At 38.1% G+C, this 12067-nt stretch overlaps 1 protein-coding gene across 1 annotated transcript in view; it reads right to left on the bottom strand.

Moving 5' to 3' along the window:
- SLC6A1 (solute carrier family 6 member 1) overlaps nt 1-12067 on the bottom strand; it is a 63098-nt gene that overhangs the window by 7505 nt on the left and 43526 nt on the right. The window contains exons 3-12 of the mRNA XM_029996102.1: nt 11761-11892; nt 10194-10294; nt 8324-8433; nt 8073-8205; nt 6544-6678; nt 6323-6426; nt 5908-6032; nt 3560-3672; nt 1311-1442; nt 635-737 (exon numbers count right to left, since the gene is read on the bottom strand). Coding sequence (XP_029851962.1) covers nt 635-737; nt 1311-1442; nt 3560-3672; nt 5908-6032; nt 6323-6426; nt 6544-6678; nt 8073-8205; nt 8324-8433; nt 10194-10294; nt 11761-11892 — 1188 coding nt within the window. The remainder of the gene's footprint in view (nt 1-634; nt 738-1310; nt 1443-3559; nt 3673-5907; nt 6033-6322; nt 6427-6543; nt 6679-8072; nt 8206-8323; nt 8434-10193; nt 10295-11760; nt 11893-12067) is intronic.

The raw sequence follows: 12067 nt of genomic DNA on the forward strand, positions 1-12067 counted from the left end.
AAGACTTCAGTTATCTAGCTCTGAATCAGTTTTGTAATATAAGCTGAAGTGCCTTAGTACTCATGGGAGTAGCTCCTTGGACTAGCTAACACAGGACTAAGGTCAAATGCACAAATACTCTGGCAAGAATATGATACATATTCATTAATCTTTATACCCAGAGCTTGCCAGTCCAGACTTGTGGATATTTTAGGGCAATTATGCAAGATACAACTGACCAAGGAGCCTGGCTCTCACTGCAAGATCCTAGAGTGACAGAGTCATTCCTGGAAACGAAACATTACAAAGTCCAAAAGACCGAAGTCATTCTGTTGAGAACAGCAGTACCTAATGCCTCTGAAGATCCAGGCTTTCCAAGGAAGGGGGACAGGAAAAAAGAGGGACATGTCACCTATTTAGTATTCCTGAAACACTTAGCATCTAATGACTTCCAGGTTTATACACAGGGTGTTTTAAAGAGGCAGAAGTACCTTCCATAAGCCACCTTTGAGTCCTCAGTGGAATTATATGCATATAAAACAAGGCTAATTTCAGTTCCACCCTCAGCACGTGCATGCACAAAAGAACAAATCGGTAAATGAAGTATCCTTATGATATGCAAAACTTACAAAAAAAATAAAAACATATTGTTTACCGTAGCACCAGGATATTGAGATGCACTCAAAGAATACAAGGAACAAGAGACTCATTCCACTGGCAGAGTAGTAGTCAAAAAGCTTAAACACATAGATTCCACCCTAAAACATATGAGAAGGAAGTGTTAAAATAAATAGTAAGGACTCCAATTTCAAGATAGATTAAAAGGCAAGCTACAAACTAAAGAGTGGTGAATAGGTCAGGGACACATTAATATAAATTAATTAAAGTTAACAGGTTAAAATCTGATAATGCTTGAGGTCAATACTGACGAAAATTAGATTACTGCCAGAATTCAATTAACTGGTTTAATTTCACTTTACTCCTTTTTGTTCAATAATTCAATCATTTCCCTCAAATAGTTTGCAATCTAGTAGATCACAGGAAGCAACGGAGAACATCCCTAGCTACCACTTCTTGGACTGTAAGATAGACCGTAGAGATGTGTATTTTCTTGTCACCTGAACCAGGAAGTAGGACAAACTGCATCCACAGACTACAGGCATTTTACACTTATAAGTTAATGTCTGCTGCCTGAAGTCTTTAGATAATGCCGATGATAGATCCCTGCCACTTCAATGGTTTGCAATGATTCCTGGTTGGAGTGGGGGAAGAGAGAAATAAAATGAATGCTGTATGCCAGACATAGGATCACATTCTTCTACAGAACATACCTGAGTAATATTGGACAGCCCTATCAGATAGGAAACAATGCATACAACAGCAATGAAGATTTCTCTTCGATTGCGCAGTAACTTCGGAAATTCATCCACCAAAGCTGTTATGAATCCTTCCACAGTGCAAAACTGCAAGTAAAGTCAGAAATAAAATAGAATGCAATGCACTACAACAGCAGGACTACATTTAGGGGAGGAGTTTTCAACAGTACTCATCACTGGCCTAAGGCTGCATCTATTAAATGATAAGTGAAAATTCACTTGACTTCAGTGGAAGCAGTGCTCCTGAATATCCTTGTTTCTGTCTAAAAAGATCTGTGCAAAAAGATTTCCAGCTAGAAAAACACTCAAAATTCCAAACTATGAACTACAGCATGTTCTTCATGAACATAAAGTGCTTGTTCTTGTGATAGAAAACGATACACCTACAGTTGATGACTTTGACCCCTAGATCCTTCTAAAAATTACATTTCTTTCTGTGATTTACTCACATACATGAAAACCAATAGAAACAAAAAGTCTAATCAGGTTAGTGCTTCAGGGTGAAGGTTAAAGACAGGAGATTGATTCTCATATGTAATAATTCAAATACTTTTTGTATCCCCAGAAAAGATTTTTTCTGAGGGTGTGGTCCTCCAAATGGAAAGCATGGCCATACTTCAGATTTTTTCTGTATGTACATATTAAAAATAAATGTTATCATTGTGATGGCTGAAATAATGAAAAACAGAACGTATGTGAAGTTTTATTAATTTCCAGCAGTGCAACCAGAATTTAACCAATAGTTACAGTTCCTGTAAGTTATAGCATATGAAATGTTTCACTGAGACAGAAAATGAAGAAAGCATGACAATCTGTAGCTACATATTCTTTTTAATAATATTAGACTACCTTCCTCAGCTATTAGTTGCCTAGAGACAAGTTCTTTCAAGAATATTTTGGACCCAATTAATTTCACAGTAGTTTCCCCCCAGATTGAGCAACAGGTTTTAATGTCAAGCCTGAAGCTTATTGAAAAATGAAGAAATAGAAAACAAAATTTCAGCTTCCCTTCATGTTGCAGGATAAAATGCCCTCTCGGTCTTCTTGTATTTTGGTTCACAGGCTGAAGTCAACTTGGATTTATAGAAAATGATGGATTTTCTCTACTGAAAGACTAGTACAGTACTAAGCTAGTAATTCTTATATTCCTTAACGTGCTATGAAGACTGTGTTAATAACTGTAGGGTGCTGGTTTGACAGCTGCAACTGATTGCAAGTAGATTAACACATCTGCCTGTGACTGGTCACATACAGATGACCAAACATTTCAGCAGGCAGAATGGACTACCCTGACAAAGTCCTCGAAGTATGCTTTGCAAAATAACACAAGGTGCTTTCTTTAGTGCTTACAATATACTTGCTATCTGTATTAAAATTATTACTGATTAATGAATGCTTTTGTTGGACATAGTCCTTTCTAGCATGTAAAGTGCTTTTTTTTTGTTCTGTGTGCTTTTATGTTCATTTTGCGATAAACTGTTTTTAATGATTGCATGACTTAATTATTTCATTATTTAACTATTTAATCTAGACAGCAACTCTGGAGAATACCTTATTTGGATTTGCAAAACCTCTAGGTTGTGCCTTCCCATTCGTTTCCAGTTGTCAGATACCATCTATAACTCTTAGCTAAGGCCTGAACCAATAAAGTCTTGATCCTTACCATTGGGAAGTGATTTCAGAACACACTAAGATGCAGAATGTCCTCAGTAACGTCCTCCTGAATTTCATCCTGACATTCTTATGCTTAAAATGAAACGTGTGCTGCATCTTTTTTGCTCCATGTGGTAAGCTCTGAAGTTGCCTTTCAGAAATATTTGTGGCATCTAAATCTTGTAAAGCATATCCCAGTGTCTCCTACATAGCTGAACATTGCAAAGCTATTTTTAATATTGTGATTGAACGGTTAAGATTTCAAAGATAGTTCCTTTTGTCTGCAGAATAAGTTTTCTGCACATTTTGTATATGCTTCCAACAGTTCATGAAAAAGTGAATGTCTCTTAGTATCAGTTTTTTACTATCCCAGGCTCCTTGAACCATTCAGTCTTTCCTCTCCTTAGTACCTCCTATTATATAACTGATTATTCCAGAAACCATTCTGCACCACTAACAGCTGGCAGTGCAGAATGCACAGAGAGAGGCCAACCTTGTGCTGTACAGTTGCAGAAAATTTGTCTTTGTTATTAATTTTTATACCAGTTTACCTGACTGTCAATTCCAAGCATAAGCAACATGGAGAAGAACAGTATTGCCCACAAAGGAGAAATTGGTAACTGTGTCACTGCTTCTGGATAAGCTAGAAATGCCAGTCCAGGGCCTGGTAGGAGAAACAGGAGAGAAAATGTCATTGTGATTGATTGGGTGTTGTGATTATTTGCTCCTGTTGATGCATGGGTTTTAGGTTTATTTGAATGACTCAGCCATGGATGCAGCATCTGACCAGGGATTTCAGCTTAATCAGTGTTCACTGACCAAGAAGTCAGTGCACGTACCTTGCTTTTAAAGTGAACCAACCAAAACGAGAAAACCCACAACCCCAACCCCCCAAACCAAGCAACCAACCAAGCAAAATACTAGACACCGTTGTACAGCAAAGACAGGAAATGTTATCCTTGGCTAGGATTACATCTTCAGGTACTGACCAGCTTTCTCTCCCTCTCAAGTAGTTACTGATAGCTGTAATCTTCTGCTTTGCACCAGGTAGTTCAGAAGAGAAACAAAGACAGCTCAGAAATGGAGAAGACCCCAACATTTATAGTATTCCCACTTGTTATTCCATTCCATTAATTATCTTAAAATACACATTTTAATAAACTATGTAGTTGTGAAGAGGCAAACCTTTTCATCTGTGTTCCTACTAACTGCTGATGGGGGGCATAGTGTTGGAAGGAGAATATAAATTCTTATTAAAAAAGAAGGAGCTCTTTTTGTTGTCATAGCATAGCTGGAAGCCAGCTGATGCCAGGTTAAGAGGGAAACCTGTAGCAAACTAAAAAATCACAGAAATAAAATTAGTGTGCCTCACCTAAGCGGGGATATCTGAGTTTTTGGTTTTCATTAAAAGTAAGTCTGTCTGTGACAATTGATTGGACATACATAGCTTTCAAACCAGTGAGGCAAGGATTGGCATTAGACACCTGATTGCTAGCAATATCAGATATGATTGGAATGCCTTCCAAATGGCAGTAGTAAAAGCAAAATAAACTTAAGATAAATATGTTCTTAATTTTACTGTTAAACATTCCACCAAAATGCAGCTACAGCTTTTAATAATATTGTTTTACAAAGCTGTAGAAAAGATCGTAAACCAACATGTCTCATGGTGCTAAAATAAAGCATCAGTTTCTGAGCTTGCTAGGAGAAATAGAAGCCTTAATTAAAAGGTCAAATTTTCAAGTATCCTATGCAATTAGTGGCTGCAGGAAGCCATGTGCATCTTTCAGAAGTCTATTATCTTAGGTACCTTAAAATGTATTTAGGAGCTTAACATGATATAAAAATATTGTTCTGTTTGCAGGTGTAGTCTTTATATAGTTATATCTATATCAAATACATAAATCCAAGAAGTTTATTTCACACACCACTGACTTTCTAGAGCATTTTTTGACAACAATGTATGCCATCATAATTCTTTTCCTAATTTCTTTGTATGTGTAGTTTATTGAAGATTATTTTTAGGGTGTAAATTCTCCCCTTTTCTAACTAAGGAAATATTTCATCAATGGGATATGTTTACTAGTATAGTAAGACATATTTTGTCCACCAGTGACTTCCAACCAAGCTTTCAGTTATCAGATCCCTCCCTGTGGCCAGAACTGCTAAATGAGTATCTGGTACACCAGCTGGGTTAGGGCAACCATCTGCTCTGCTACTTTAAGCTTTTTCATCTGGAAGAAAGACAAGGAACTGCAAAGAATAGCAGAATTCTTCCATGGACATCTTACTGCCCTAAGTAAAATGACTTTCATAATACAGGGCCCCATAAAATTGCCTGATAGCTGTAGGTCTGAAGAGGTGAGAAATGGACCTGCCTCAAAGGGCTTAACCTCAAGAAACAGTAAAAGGAATTTAAAAACCTAACTGAATTTGAGAATATTGGCTCCAAAAACATGACCATCATTCCTCCTTTCAGTTTGATTTTAAGAATTTCAGTAGCAAAAGGCTCATGATCTGATGTCACAGCTAAGCACTGAAGCGGCAAACTGTGCTGCCACCTCTTGTAAATGCCTTCCCTGTAAGTAGCATTCATTAGTATTCATTGCGTCAGCCCGCGATGAGTCTCTGGCTGACCACTCTCCACACCAAAGGTTTGAGAGCACTAGGCAGGCAGGCGGACAGTCTGCTCGACATGAAATTATTTTGCTGGTGCTGCCTTGAGAGGTTTGAAACAATGCTCACCCTTTGCAATCAGTAAGGGCGACTGAAATGACAGGGAGCTGAGGAATGTTTTGAGGGAGGGATTTTGAACAATTACATGAAGCAGTTGGATACAACGTACAAACAAAAAATAACTGATGCCACTGAACAACTTAGAGAAAAATATATTGGATACCTGACGCTGCGACATCTGCAATAGGCCTCTTTGTGACATTAGCCATGAATCCAACAATGGAGAAGATGACAAAGCCAGCAAACATGCTTGTGCATGAGTTTATGCAGCACACTATGATGGAGTCCCTGAAATAAAGGTAAGGTGCTTTAAGCAGTGGGTAAAGCAATGCTACTGTTCATCAGTATATTACCCTTTTTTCCTGTGAAAAGATTTCATGATTTAGGATTTCACAGTTTGGGTTCCATTTCATGCTGGACAAGTCATACTGTCTTTCCCATTAGTGTAAATACAGTTGTACATCTCATTCCAAGTTAGATATAACATTTAATATTCAGATCGGAGACACAGAAAGACAGAATCCAGCTCCAGCCAAGACAGGAAAGTGCCATTGTAATATATGCAGTCATCTGCTTACCTGTAAACATTATTGTGGAAAGGGTTGTAACTTCCAAGGGCAATCAGTGAACCAAGACCCAAACCATAGGAGAAGAAAATCTGTGTGGCAGCATCCAGCCAAACCTGATTGCAGGAAATAATTTTTTTAAAAATCTGTTTCTGCACTTGAGGAGCAGGTCATATGTCTGAAAGGTGAACAGTTAGTAGTGAAACTTTTGTTTACAAGGATTGAATATTTACCTCAGAGTCTGAAAGCTTACTGAAGTTGGGAGTTATATAGAATAAAATGCCTTCCTTTGCTCCAGGCAGTGTTACACCACGGAAGAACAAGATAAGCAGCATAACATAGGGATAAGTAGCAGAGAAATATACCACCTGATGTGAAGAAACAAGACATTGTAAGTGTGGAAGGAAGAATGATCTGTGCTTGTTACACTTCAGAAAATATTTGCTCCCTAAAAAGACTGTAGCAGCAACCGAGGCTGACTCTTAAAATTGAAGCATTTACCAATGGAAAACCTTGGTGTGGAAAGGGGAGTGCCTACTGCAGAGTTCCCTAAACACCACGTCTACAAGGCAGGTGGATGTTGCCGATTTTCCTGAAGGTGCAATATAGTGGACTAGGATATTTTTGCATGAGGGGGCTCATGCTTTTCTTTTTTTGTATTCAACAAGGGGAGCTCCCAAAAGCAAAAGGTTCATGTCACCAGTACCCTGCTTGTAGAACAACATCTGTTTATTTTTCCACCTCTCAGACAGCTGCTCTTGTATTTTTCACATGCTCTCCTCATCTATTATGATATACAGGGTCCTACTCCCTTGCCTTTTCAAAAGCCCTATAAAAAAGATACTATGAAGTCAGACTCCAAAGAAACAGTGTCAGCCCTCTTTTTGCCACCTTCTTTGCAGACAGGAGAAATAAAATGGTCTCAGCTCAACTAGGCTGTGTTCAACATGCAGCTTTAAGTGCATCAGTTACAACCAGCTTGCCAAAAGTTAACAATTCATTCTTTCAGTGTGAAAAAATCCTAGTCCTCTATACCAGACCTGAGGTCTTGTAACCCAAGCCTTCTGTTGCCACTGAGCCTCATGGCTGCAGCTTTTCATTTCCCTAAGATTTCTTCCTGACATTTTGGGAGAGGGAAAGGCATATGCCAATGTCAGATGCTGTTGCCCTTTAATTCCTGGAGAAAGATCTGTCAATAATATGATTTTGTCTATTTCATTAGTAAATTCTGTTTTGCACTCAGAAACCAGCCAGACTCCAAGAAGTACAGCATGCAAGCATGCCTGTGGCAAGAACCACCTACGGCTCTCATTCAGTGTAAGGAAAGGAGGGAGTAGATCTTTATGCAATACAGCTTCAACACTTACTTACGTATCTAAGTCCAGCAAGAGTTGTGCAATAAACGCATGCTTCTCACTGAAGCCAAAACACTTCATCCCCACTCTATTGCTATCCAAACTAGCTAGAATATTCATCCCAGGAACAAGCAGACATATTTTTTAAGGCAATTTTATACCTGGCAAAGCCAAGAAGTCTGTAAGTGAACATACCATCTAAGACTGTGGTCAGACCTAGCTACAGAGGAGCCAGCTCTTTCAAAAACATGGTGCTATATCAATTCAAGAAAGGTAGAAATTAAATACTTCACAGAGCTATTCCAGCAAAAATGTCCCCAGCGTCTCTTACCTCAAGAATTTTCAGAATATTTGAGTAAAACAGGCATTTTTAATTGAAAGGGATTTACAGTACTTTTTAATCTTACCTTTCCAGTCCAGCCTACCCCCTTCCAGATACAAAAATACACCAGAATCCAGGCAATTGCTAGAGTAATTGCTAGTGGCCATCGGATTTGCCCTGGTTTTTCCAATCCATCAGTCATTTGGTGCATGTTGCGTCTAGAATAAGCCAACAGAATGTGTATTTGACAACTAATTCAGAAGATAGTATATGAATGTTAACAAGCTGATCCCTGCATCTACACAGGAATGATATAGAGAAAAATTATCAGCTTACTCCCAGAATTCGACGACGGCACTTGTCATGTTAGTGGTGTTTGCTAAGGTATAATTGGAGAAGCAGCGGTCAGTGTTCCATGGGTTCTCACAGTGTTTCCAAGGAAGAGTCTATTTAAGAAAGAGAGAGAGAAAAACCTAAACAGTGAAACACTTTTTGAGTAAGCATTACCTCAGCTATCTCTCTCTTTACTAGAAATGACAGTTGAGTGGAGAACTCACACCCTTCGAGTTCTGCAGCACACTGATCTCCCTGGGGTGCATGTCTGCCACGTAAGTTATTTAACTTCATATCAGTTGTGTGAAACGGATGTAAAAATATTTCTTCCTTTCTTTAATATATCAGCCCAAATGCCTTGGAATCTGATGTGCCTCTCAGCACGTGAGAGTCTATTGAGTGTGCTACAAGAAACAAGGGCAGCAGAAAGGACCTCCTGGAGGTCCTGTTACCTCTTGTTGCACTACAGGTAGTAAAGGTGTGATGGTTATTGATCAATGATTTCCATTTTCCCCTCAGGTCAAGGGACAATTAGAAAAATGTAAACTTTCTATTTTCTACATGCATTTTCTACATGTGTCCATTACATTAAGTTATCTTTCAGAAGTTCTGAGAAGCAGAACCTGTTTCCACATGATGTCCATTAGAATGAATCTCATTTAGATACAACTTAGATACTCTTCTGATGGCCAGCCTTGGAAACTCCTCTCACAGAAAGTGTTGTATCAGGGTATTGCATGTTTTAAATACAAGGGTAAGAGGCTTCAAGGGAATTAGAAGTCAGTATTCATTTAATACGGGCCAGTGCATCACTTCCAGACTATGACTGACCTTTTACAACAATAACAAATCTGATGATAATAAAAAAAGAAATGATCTAATGATCTTGTCACTCCCAGAAAGTAATTAATGCAAATTTGGTCAAGGGAAAATTCTTTAAAGAGAACAAGCAAGCATGAAAAAAATCTGTAGAATAGACAACAATTGAATGCATTAATTATTGAGACTTATGTAAGAATGCTTCCTCAGATGGCCAAAACCCACAAATCAGACAAGACCTACTCAGCTGATGAATCATCCTTGAGGGGAAAAAAAAGGCAGCTAAAAATAAAGTTAAAAGGAAAGAAAACAAAGTGAAAAAAACCCAACAACGAATGGAAGTTCAGAGCTAATCAAATCACAGAACTTCCATTCCATGGGACTTTCTTTAATAAACCCTTCCATCATTAAACCACATTGCAATGATACTATTTCCCAAAGAACTAACATTTGTGTGGCTGCTATTGAAGGAAAAAAAAAAAATCATTTATACACTAAAATTTTTCTCAGGGGAATGACTGGCCTGTAGGCTCAAAGGCAAATGGGTACTAGTACTAGTGTTAGCATTGTCAGGACAAGGAGTCCGAAGCCCAAGCATGACTTGCAGCTGCCTGGCAGGTAAGCAGAGAAACAAGCAGGCATGTCTGTGATTAAAGGGCAGAGACAGATAATAAGTGAAACTAAAAGGGTACAGATGAAAGAGCTGTGTCTCTGAAGATTAAGATGAGGAAATTTAAACAAATTGGTAAAAAAGAAGCTTGTGGCTCCAAAATAACCTATCCTTATGTTTCTCCACTAGCATTCTTGGAACAGAATATTTTCCTCACAGTTTTCCATTCTACATTTCCTGTGAAGAAGAAAAAAAAAATTACAATGGAGGGATTTTTACAATATAGTTTTCCTTTAGTAAGAAATGGCTTATCCTACTGATTTGTTTGCATTTTGTGTTAACCTCACACCTTTACAGTGAGATAGATTAATCAGGTACCTATATATCACTTTGCTTTACATTCAACAAACAATGCTTTCCCTGCCCCTCCCCTCCCTCACTTACAGTGGTAAAGGAATTATACAGGTAGTATATGGCCCACGAAATAATCACAATGTAGTAAATATTTAGCCAAAAGGAAAGGACAGCAGCAGCTAGTCCCACACCTGTAAAGAAAAACAAAAAGAAACAAAAGAAGGTGACTTCTAGTAATGTTTGTACAAGTGTCAGTTGAAGAACTGCAGTTCAGAAGGACAAATACGACATATGAGGCAGATGATAGCATTTACTGCATTTTGTAGAAACCAAGTTAATATTTTAGAAGTACCATTATAAAATGGTCACCAATTTGAGTGATAGTTCAGTCATCTATACATTTAATCATAGTGTCCAGTTCTCTGTGTGTTGCAGCAAGCAGTCACATCTGCTGCTGCTGAGATTTTACAGGCATTTTTTACTTCTAGGGAAAAGGGCTAAATCAGCTCATTATCTGAAACAGCAGTCCCACAGAAACTTCTGGCAGATGCACACAAATTGAGTATGAGTTATAATACCAGCTATCCATTTAGTACACTGATCTAAGTGTTTGATGCTTAGTATAATGCTATTATGTCATCTCAGACTAAAGAAATGTCAAGGGTTCCACAATGAGAATCCCTTGTCCTCTACTCCACATGGAGACTTCAGGGGTATTTTAAAATATTCAGGCTTGTGACAGTTGCCACATGACACTAAACAGGAGCAAGTGCTCAAAATAATCAGTCTAACACAAAGCAGGATCTATACTTTGCATTGTGCCCCCTACCAACATCTGTAACACCAGCAAAGTTAAAATACTTATCTGTGAGAAACATTTTCTTCTCTCTGGGTTTTCCCAGTACAAAATTTCCTAGAACAAAATCCACTCCAAACAAACTTTTAGCACACCCTATGCTGTCAGTCCTACTGTGTGAAGTAATTTATAACTCGATGTGTAACTTGTTCTTCTTCTGGCCCAAGAATCGGCTCAAGAGCTCTTAAAGTATCAAAGGATTTAGGACTAGAGGGTGAAAAGCACAGTTTGTGAGGTTTGTGGGTCTGTGCAGAATCTCGAGTAAAACCTTGAGGTTCTAGCAACGAGAAACCTCAAACCAGCTAAATATCCAAGTGTGGAGTGGGCTTGTCTTAAGCAATTCAGAATGAAATTGCCTTCTTTGAAGTGTTTGGCCATTGAATTTCAATAAAGACCAACAGGAGATACAAACCTCTGTGACTCTGACTAGAAACCAATGTTTACCAAATTGCTGTGAACAAAGTTCCCTACCCACTCAGACAAATATTGCTAGATTTAAAATGCTATTTTGAACAAGTCTTTATATGTTCCTAACAAAACAAAACAAACAAAAAAAATCAAAGTTTTTGAAGTTCAAAAATAAGCTTGTTGAGAGTCTAATGCCTAACTTCTGCTGTTTTTAATGGGGAATGAATAATATCCTAGTGTGTTTCAAAATTGTTGTTTACACCTCCGAAAGCTAGGGTTTTCTGTAGAAAATTATGGTTTAAGTAAAAATATGAATGCATAAAGAAACATTCTTGCTCTGTCACTTTGTGCAACTTGGAAACAAATGGAAAGTAATCCAAATTCATACTGTACCTTTGAACATTGGAGCAAGCTTCCACACTCCAAGGCCTCCTATAGATGTATACTGACCAAGGGAACACTCCAAAAGAAAGAGGGGCACTCCAGCAAAAATTAAAGTAAGGAAATAGGGAATCAGGAATGCACCTAAAAAGAAATACGAAAAAGTCTGTTACAGTGGGGAAAAACACTACTGAGTTTCCACTGTTGCCATCCCTATTATATAGGAAAAGAAACCCACATTTTTTTCCTCTTAAGTGTAACTTTCAAAAAAGTTAGTGGAAAGCACATGTACACTTCTGAACCAGTATCTCAAGAGGTG

Source organism: Aquila chrysaetos, chromosome 20 (assembly GCF_900496995.4).
Source record: "Aquila chrysaetos chrysaetos chromosome 20, bAquChr1.4, whole genome shotgun sequence".
Classification (NCBI taxonomy): domain Eukaryota; kingdom Metazoa; phylum Chordata; class Aves; order Accipitriformes; family Accipitridae; genus Aquila; species Aquila chrysaetos.